Source organism: Berghia stephanieae, chromosome 8, assembly GCF_034508935.2.
Source record: "Berghia stephanieae isolate SIO BIC M18660-M18661 chromosome 8, UCSD_Bste_1.3, whole genome shotgun sequence".
NCBI classification, from domain to species: domain Eukaryota; kingdom Metazoa; phylum Mollusca; class Gastropoda; order Nudibranchia; family Aeolidiidae; genus Berghia; species Berghia stephanieae.
Genome location: NC_088367.1, coordinates 38,312,430 through 38,322,599, shown reverse-complemented (window position 1 = coordinate 38,322,599; position 10,170 = coordinate 38,312,430). Strand labels below are relative to the sequence as shown.

The following is a 10,170-nucleotide window of genomic DNA, read 5'->3' as shown; positions in this document are numbered from 1 at the left end:
ATTTCCATGTCTAGTTAATAAATAATTTAATTGTAGCACAAATCATAACAATGGATTAATGCTAGAGTATCATGATAGTAAATTTACTTCCGTTTGTAAAATCTATCTTTCCCATAATGGTTAAATAGTATATTTTAAACGTGGGTGGGGGGTGTCACAGTAAAGGTTGTTCACAATTATCTTATTAAATTTTATTTTATTAAGAACTGAATTCATCTCACTCCAGTTATATTTCGGTAGGCTTAGATAAACTTTACCTTCTAATATTAGATCGTCTTTCCTTTTATAGCCTTCCCTCGAATTAATTTCTAATTAGTGAATACTTTTCGTTCTACATTCTGTCACGTAGCCACTTATTATAAAAGCTGATAGGTCTAACATTTGACACTCACTTTCTCTCCACAATCTATGCCGGACGGCCAGTCGCTCTATTCCTTCTATATACTGTAAGATTTTTATCTTTTGGGACTTTGTAGATATTATATCTACACCATTAAGACGCCGGAGCTTTTAACTTTGATTGTATAATCTTCAAGGATCAAACCCGAGCCCGCTGTCAAAGGACTACATATTAACCCATTACCAATTGCCTGGAAGTGGAATTTTACGAGTCCGATCCTACTATCAGAGGAATAGATCATCCAAGCCCATCAACTGCCTGGAAACGTAAACTTACAAACCTGACATATTATCATAAGTTACGTAAAATATTCATATCTCTATTTGTAACTGCCACGATCACTGTTTATCTCTTTAATTAAATTTATATTATTTTTCATGTAAAAATGTTATTGTTTTCATTTATAGTATAGAATTGGCCTCATTCTACATATATCTTTATGCATAGTCGAGTAGCTCTTTACTCACTTGAGACCATGACAGGATGGATGGATTTATGAACGTTTGGATGGATGAATGGTTGAATATCTGATGATGACAGGAATTACGGTTATGTGATCTTGTGGTATGACACTCGCCTTCGGACTGGAAGGTCCAGGATTCGAGTCCGGCTCTGAACACCACATAGTTGAGTCCTTGGAAAAGGCTCTTTACTCACATTCTCTCACTCAGGTGTAAAAGGAGTACCTGACCTTTAACAGTGTTGTCTATGTCTGAAAAAATTGTAATAAAGCCCAACAGGTGTTATGTTTTGTCCTACATGTTTGTGACAAGCGATTTTCTTTCACTGCGTGATTTCTTTATCATTCGTCAGCGTCTCGTTTCAAAACCACTTCAAACCTAGTGGACGAGACATATAATTGATTAACTCCTCCAGTAAGATAACCAAACATGGACAGTCTTTCTCCAATAAAGCTCCAAATCTTTCTAACGGAAATTTTGGTCGTTAGGTGGTAAACATTTCCATTGTATAACGGAACACTCACTTTCAGCTTAAGGCTTATTTACCTGTTCAAATTGTCTGCCCATTGTATTCATGCCACCTGCTAATTACCTTTCCCAAACAAGTCTCCAACGTCCCTAGGCCCTGAGGTCTTGTCTCGTTCAAGAGTAGCTCAAATTACAATTAAGGTCTAGTCTCTCCGGTAATTATCCGTTATTCTTTCTTACCAACGCATCTGGATATCATTGGCTATCTAAAACAGGAAATTCTTCTGATTGGCTATTTTCGTTTCACAAAACCAAATTCATATCTGAACCTGATCACACACACGCTAAGAAGCCCACGAGAAAAGAGCTATCTCTCCAATTTCAAACTTGTAAAAGTTTGTCTATCTCGGCTGGAGGTAAAATGAATTATTGGTTAACATTCAAAGTGGAACGAGATATTACTGTGAATTCAATTTAATCTAGCATTACTATTTTAGTTGTGTATATATTTTAATTGTGCTATTCCATGGATGTTCGTAAGTTGGAATACCTGTACAAAACTATATCTCTATGTATCTTATTTTATAGTTAACAGTTGTTGATGATCTATGTTATTATTTCATTTATATTCAATATGCATATTGCTTGAATGTCTGTACCCCACCGCCAATCGCCGGCCACACATCATAACCCCAATTATAATTAATAAAAATAAATAAAGAAATACCAGGGACACAACCCTGTTAAATTCTCATCATGTAAGATAGCTCGACTGTCAGTTGATGTTTAAAACATATACTAACTCCCATTATCATGAAGTTACTGCTTCTCCTTGCCTTTGTCGGCAAATAAAGGCTATTATGATGTGTCGCTCAAGGACGATTCGGTGGCGAAAGACAAATTCGATTGGCACTAAGACCTTGTTGTTTTAACTCTCAAATTGAAGGTCCTGGCCATTTTCCTGGCCATTTTCCTGGTCCTTTTCGTTGTCCTTGGAGCACCCAGTTGTGCCGAATCCCTGCATCCCAGTCCTTGAACAGCGGTAAAACCCTGATGTCAGCCTAACTACAACACACTGTTGTGATGTCCAGAAAACTCTGCAAAGCAGGCGCCAACCCTGGAACTAGCTGATACATTTGCCTCAGTCAAGCAAGCCGACGGGATAAAGATAAGCCAAACGGGCTTATACCATTTTCAAATGTATTTTCCACGGACACAAGTGATTAAAAACTAACTTACTCGATCAATCATAAACGAATCGATTAATAAAACAATAGATAAATAAATAATAAATTAGATCCATTCAATTAGAGCTATTCTTCCTGATATTAAATAAATACTTATTCTTTCTATCTTTTCCTGTAACAATCTAATTAAACTTTATGTATAGAACTGTTATTATTGCATTTGGGCGTTACTATTGTCTTGACTCACTTGTTATTAATACCATTAAGTTATAAGGGACCCTAAGGCAATTCTTGATCTCCCCTAGATTAAACCTGAGCCGTTTGTGATATAGGTTGAGTGGTGCAGCTGGTAACGAGAGCCATAGCGCGCATACTAGTTCGAATCCAGACCATTGAGCTATCGGTTGGACTCGATCCCACAAATTAACACACAACCCGTCACAAAATGGTAGGCTCGTCAGGGATTATGAATCTTTAATATAATATAATATGTGAGTCATTAATCTAGATATAGTATTTAAACACCCATTCTTTACTTCTGCTACTATCTCAATTTAAAATAGCATTCTATTACATTGGGGGCTCGTAAATATATCTACCTTAAATCAAACCAATCAATAAATCATTTGATTAATTAATTACAAATATCATAGGGAAGAAATCTTATTTATTATTGAAAAGTCACTGTGGTTACATTTGAAATTGGAACATGCCCATTTTTCTATATTTTCACTAATCGATAATTAGTTTACTAACACTGATTTATGATTATAATTATGACAACCATGTTATTTTAATTATGCATAATTAGGCAACGTAATTTTAAAGCAGTTTACAAAACATAAATTGTTATTTCATTGCCACCTTTTTATGCCATTGTTGCCATAAATTCTGGACCTTCAGCCGAGAATACCCCCCCCCCCCCCACCCTTCAAAAATTAAGTTAAACAAATCTTAATTAAAAATTACAGTCACTCTAACTTCAAGTCAGGTCATCTTGCAAGTTGTTGTTTACACGTGTAACGGTAAATAGTATTATCTCTCTATTGACACGAGCACGCCAAATTAAGCCCCAGGCAATAACTACTCTTTCTAAGTATTGTGTCACTGTGTGTGTGTCATATATTGAAATTTGGCTTAGCGAAACCTAGCACTTTTCAACAGTGTGTTGTCACTTACTTCATTATCATTCATTATCTGTGCTGCAGAATTCTTCATTCATATTGAACCCTTACTGGCAAAGTTCCATTTGTTTGCTTTCTGCCCTACTCTTTCTGGTTCAATTCCATCTATCGCATCATTCTCATTCACCTTCTGCAGTTGTTCAATCTGTAATTAATCAGCCATGGCTACTGGTGTTACAATTAGACGCGAGTTTATCCAGTTAGGAAAAGAATTGGGCCTTTCTGGTGAACAGTTATCTGCCTATGTCAATGAAAACGCAGAAAGGGAGATTACTAGACTTGAGGAGGAAGAGAAGCGTGCTAGACTAGAGGAGGAGGAAAAAAGGAAACATGAACAGGCTTTGAAAGATAAAGAGATCCAACTCAGGAATAAGGAGCTAGAACTGGAATTGGAGACAGAGAGAGAACGTGCTCAGGCGGAGAGAGAGCGTGCTCAGGCAGAAATGCAGCGCACACGCCAAAAGGAAATTGAAATGTCTTTAACAAGAGACATGGCAGAAAACAGACTCTCTACCCATAGCCCCATTCCATCTAGTCAGGGTAATGGGAGCATTGATAAAGTAATGTCGTTCCCGGTAGAAACTTTAAACCCACACATTGAAGGGATTGATCAATGGTTAACGCAATTCCAGGAGTTAGCGATCTCATATGATCTTCCGGAGGACAAATGGGCACTCAAAGCGTCTCAGCATCTCAAGGGCAAAGCCTATGATGTTTACTCTCGCCTGACACAGGACAACAAAAATAACTTTCAGGAGTTAAAGTCATCCCTACTGAGACATTTTGATGTCAGCGCAGAATCCTATCGTAGAAGATTCCGAACATTAAAGAAGGACAGACATGAAACATACCACCAGTTGGCAGATCATCTACAACTCAGCCTCCAACAATGGTTAAACTATCTGGCAACCCAGACACCTATGAGGGATTAAACCAGCTTATCATGATGGAACAGCTGAGAGATGCAATGCCCCTGGATGTCCGTCGTTTTGTCGATGAGCAAGGCGCTCATAAACTGGACGATATAGTAACATGTGCTGACCGGTTTGCAACAGCGCAAGAAAATCACCTCACAGAAAGGAGACAACACTGGATTCAAAACCCGTCCACCTCACATGAAGATAGAGCTACATCTCCACCACCATATGAAAAGAAGAATAACAATAACCAATACCAAAGAAGTAACACAACACAACACAAACAACACGTATACTGCAAGAACTGTAATATGAAGGGACATTTGACAGAGGAATGCCGTCGCGACAACAAACGTAACGGCCATCAAAAGGGAAAACCTGTCAGTGCAAATGTAGGTCGCACAGTTGGGAACCACCCACTTCATAAAACAAAAGAATCTTCGAATCACCCTCCAGTCATTGGCACAGTCAAAGTAAATGGACAGAATGTGACCGTTCTCTACGACACGGGATTAGACTATCACGCGGTTGTAGCTCGCGACTTGGTTCGGCCGGACCAATTCACAGGCGAGATTATCGAGATTCAATGCGCCACTACAGACAGCCCATCTCTGCCTCTTCCGATAGCTAATATCGAGATATCATCTCCATACGTAGTAGGAACAATACCTGCTGGAGTTTTAGACGCCCCTACTCACCCTCTCATCCTTGGATGCAAATATGTATTTCTCGGAACGCCCCAACACCCATTTCACGCCTGTCACATAAGGACAAGAGCACAGGATCAACGGAATATGCCGCCGTTATCACAAAATCCTGGACCAAAGGAAATGAGGAAGGCACAGACCGAGGACACGACTCTCTTACGCTACTTTGCCAAAGTGACGGAAGCTAGTGACAAAAATAAAAAGGGAGAATTCATAATACAACATGAGTTGTTATACAGAGTTTCTGGCAAAAAACGCCATCAGCTCGTCGTCCCCTCTACACATCGCCGACAGATTCTAGACATGGGACACAACATACCTTTCAAAGGACATGTGGGAATCGCTGCCACAATGGAGCGCATCTCAGCCCACTATTTCTGGCCTGGTATTTCGGATGACATCAAGAGCCATATAAAGTCATGTCAAAAATGCCAATGGAAACCAGATCAAACAAACACAGCTCCAGTAACCTTAGGTTCGATAAGGACTGTAAACATTCCCGTTCAATACACGGGCGCAAACATCATGAGACATTATTCACGCACAAAGAGACGGAATCAAAATAATCTCAAGCGATGGAATCAAGATGATACATGGAAATGGACTCACGAGGTTTCACGAAATTGGAGTCAGATGATACCAGGAAACGCAGCAAAAATGTTTCACACAATCTGGATCAAAATGAGGCCAAGAAACGGAATCCAAATGTATCAAAGATTTGGAATCAAAATGATGCCAAGATAAGGAATCATAATGTTGCCAAGCAACGAAATCAGGGAGGAACAATAACTCCTGAATTTAAAAATGTTGGACAAACCAGGAACGCTTCACACTGCGAGAACGCTTTCTGCGCTATAAAAAGGACTCTGACGTCACTACCCGTGCTGCGCTTACCTGACACCAACCAACCTTTCATTCTGAGGACAGACGCAGGAAAAATTGAAATAGGCGCTACGTTACTTCAACCTGACCTCGATGACCCCACAGTCCTACACCCTGTTGCTTACGCAAGTAGAAAATTATCGCCTGCGGAACAAAGATACTCAACAGTGGAGCAGGAATGTCTTGCCCTGGTATGGGCCATACAAAAATACCAAATATACCTTTATGGACGTCACTTCACTGTTCAATGCGACAATCAGCCACTTCTATTTCTGGCCACAGCTCAACAATTAAACGCTAAACTCATGCGTTGGTCGCTAATACTACAGCAATTTTCGTTCCATGTGGAATTCATCAAAGGCACTGATAACCATGGAGCCGACTTCTTAAGTCGCCATCCGGTATCCGATGACGTCACAACAACATAACTGTACCTGCAGTACTATCTTATTGTCCACCATTCTCAGATGATTTTAAACGAGACTTAATTTTAATCTCACAAGGAGATTTTTCAGAGGGGGAGAATGTGACGAGCGATTTTCTTTCACTGCGTGATTTCTTTATCATTCGTCAGCGTCTCGTTTCAAAACCACTTCAAACCTAGTGGACGAGACATATAATTGATTAACTCCTCCAGTAAGATAACCAAACATGGACAGTCTTTCTCCAATAAAGCTCCAAATCTTTCTAACGGAAATTTTGGTCGTTAGGTGGTAAACATTTCCATTGTATAACGGAACACTCACTTTCAGCTTAAGGCTTATTTACCTGTTCAAATTGTCTGCCCATTGTATTCATGCCACCTGCTAATTACCTTTCCCATACAAGTCTCCAACGTCCCTAGGCCCTGAGGTCTTGTCTCGTTCAAGAGTAGCTCAAATTACAATTAAGGTCTAGTCTCTCCGGTAATTATCCGTTATTCTTTCTTACCAACGCATCTGGATATCATTGGCTATCTAAAACAGGAAATTCTTCTGATTGGCTATTTTCGTTTCACAAAACCAAATTCATATCTGAACCTGATCACACACACGCTAAGAAGCCCACGAGAAAAGAGCTATCTCTCCAATTTCAAACTTGTAAAAGTTTGTCTATCTCGGCTGGAGGTAAAATGAATTATTGGTTAACATTCAAAGTGGAACGAGATATTACTGTGAATTCAATTTAATCTAGCATTACTATTTTAGTTGTGTATATATTTTAATTGTGCTATTCCATGGATGTTCGTAAGTTGGAATACCTGTACAAAACTATATCTCTATGTATCGTATTTTATAGTTAACAGTTGTTGATGATCTATGTTATTATTTCATTTATATTCAATATGCATATTGCTTGAATGTCTGTACCCCACCGCCAATTGCCGGCCACACATCATAACCTCAATTATAATTAATAAAAATAAATAAAGAAATACCAGGGACACAACCCTGTTAAATTCTCATCATGTAAGATAGCTCGACTGTCAGTTGATGTTTAAAACATATACTAACTCCCATTATCATGAAGTTACTGCTTCTCCTTGCCTTTGTCGGCAAATAAAGGCTATTATGATGTGTCACTCAAGGACGATTCGGTGGCGAAAGACAAACTCGATTGGCACTAAGACCTTGTTGTTTTAACTCTCAAATTGAAGGTCCTGGCCATTTTCCTGGCCATTTTCCTGGTCCTTTTCGTTGTCCTTGGAGCACCCAGTTGTGCCGAATCCCTGCATCCCAGTCCTTGAACAGCGGTAAAACCCTGATGTCAGCCTAACTACAACACACTGTTGTGATGTCCAGAAAACTCTGCAAAGCAGGCGCCAACCCTGGAACTAGCTGATACATTTGCCTCAGTCAAGCAAGCCGACGGGATAAAGATAAGCCAAACGGGCTTATACCATTTTCAAATGTATTTTCCACGGACACAAGTGATTAAAAACTAACTTACTCGATCAATCATAAACGAATCGATTAATAAAACAATAGATAAATAAATAATAAATTAGATCCATTCAATTAGAGCTATTCTTCCTGATATTAAATAAATACTTATTCTTTCTATCTTTTCCTGTAACAATCTAATTAAACTTTATGTATAGAACTGTTATTATTGCATTTGGGCATTACTATTGTCTTGACTCACTTGTTATTAATACCATTAAGTTATAAGGGACCCTAAGGCAATTCTTGATCTCCCCTAGATTAAACCTGAGCCGTTTGTGATATAGGTTGAGTGGTGCAGCTGGTAACGAGAGCCATAGCGCGCATACTAGTTTGAATCCAGACCATTGAGCTATCGGTTGGACTCGATCCCACAAATTAACACACAACCCGTCACAATGTTAAGTGTTGGTGTTAGCTAGGGACCCCTTGAAAAGCGCTTTGAGCACGTTTAGTGGATATTGTTCAAGATAAATGCTCAAAAAGGAATCAACCTTTTTGGCCAAAGTGAGCAAATTGGGAGCTAATAATTTTGCCAAGGGAAAAAAATGAAAGTGCCTGAAGTGGGACTCGAACCAGGGACCTCCTGGTTATAAAAAGACAGATTAAAAGACAGAGACACAGCATAGATCCACTCACACAAATCAACTTACAGTTAGTGGATCCTGACAGGATACGAACCAACTCTTGTGTAACCAGAGAACCATTACTACACATGGTAGAGTAACACTCTCCCATCTGAGAGTGACTCATGGCAGTGGTGAAAAACCTGGGGGAAATTTTGATTTGAAGTTTAGATATATTATATAAAAATATAAGGTTGCAGACAAAGACCAATTGAACGCTTTATGTGATGTAAAAGGAGGAAGACATTTCTGCCATCATATGGTAAAAGGACGTAAGTACTGATGTTAACAAAAATGGGTATTTATATTACGGGAATCCGCGATTCACAACACACAATACAATCTAAGTCAAGCAATAATGTACAATATAATTATAATACTACTATCAGATATATAAAATTTTGAAATTGAAACATAAAACAAATCCTTTAAAATGCGAACATAATATTTCAGACCATACCTCGAAACTAACCCCACGCCGTTTATGTCCTTTTATTATAAGACGGCAGATTTACTCCCTTTACCTTAACTCACTCAATCCTAGAGCTTTTTGCTACTTTTCAAAATTGGAAAAAAAATGTATTAAAAATGAAAATGTACATAGATATTTTTATTCAACTTCCATGAACATGTAAAAACTAAAAACATGAGCTTTGATACTACGCCTATAATTTGTCTTTAAAAAATATGTAATAAATAGGCATGGGGTAAAAGTAACCCAAGTAAACTACGGATATAGTCGGTGTTAGGGTTGAGTGAGTTAATACCTAGTTTGTGTTATCAGTGGTCACGGGGTACAGCGTCATGTCTTATAACAAAATCAAGTAATGTTGAGCATGGTCCGTGGACTGGTAAATGATAATGGTTGCCAAAACTATGGCCCACAGCAACATTGGGTAAGGCACTTTAAACTTATTTCCCAAACTCCGCTTGAACTTTTAATTCAGAAAAGTGAGTGGAGCAGGCACTTGTGTTGGTAACAACAAGAGATGAAGTGAATAGAATTGTGCCAGAAGACAATAGAGAATAAAAAAATTTTCGGCAGTTGATGGGGGTTGACGGGTTCGTGGATAGCTCATACGGTAGAGTCACGCTCTCACCAGCCAGGTGGAGTTGTCGTACCAATAAGGTCGCGGGTTCAAACCCCATCAACTTCCGAAAAATTTGTTATTCTCTATTGTCTTCTGGCACTTTTCTATTCACTTCATCTCTTGTTGTTATCCACTTGAACTGTACATAGTGACAGGTCTGAAAAAAAAAATAATCCTAAAAGGAGGGAAGTACAGTATGATTTAAAAATGTAGCTACTTGTGTCATTGCTGGGGCATCAACTTGGGCATTGTCAAGTAGATTGAGCTTCAAGAATTGGTCCAAATGCTCTAATAAATGTTCATATTCATTTATCTTTATCTTATG

At 38.7% G+C, this 10,170-nt stretch overlaps 2 protein-coding genes across 7 annotated transcripts in view; one reads left to right on the top strand and one right to left on the bottom strand.

Moving 5' to 3' along the window:
* Positions 1-10,170, bottom strand: part of LOC144978625 (uncharacterized) — a 70,302-nt gene that overhangs the window by 50,103 nt on the left and 10,029 nt on the right. For all 6 annotated transcript variants that reach the window (XR_013646555.1, XR_013646556.1, XR_013646557.1 and 3 more), the window contains one exon: positions 8,782-8,897. Coding sequence is in view for 3 of the 6 variants with exons in the window: in XM_078924925.1 (XP_078781051.1) it covers positions 8,782-8,897 (116 nt within the window). In the remaining 3 variants the exon portion in view is untranslated. The remainder of the gene's footprint in view (positions 1-8,781; positions 8,898-10,170) is intronic.
* LOC144978628 (uncharacterized) lies at positions 3,780-4,668 on the top strand. The gene has a single exon (XM_078924928.1). The coding sequence runs from the start codon at positions 3,862-3,864 to the stop codon at positions 4,630-4,632; it is 771 nt and encodes a 256-aa protein (XP_078781054.1). The 5' UTR covers positions 3,780-3,861; the 3' UTR covers positions 4,633-4,668.

Excerpts from the sequence above, each read along its gene's own strand:
- LOC144978628 (XM_078924928.1), top strand. The coding sequence starts at position 3,862 with ATGGCTACTGGTGTTACAATTAGACGCGAGTTTATCCAGTTAGGAAAA.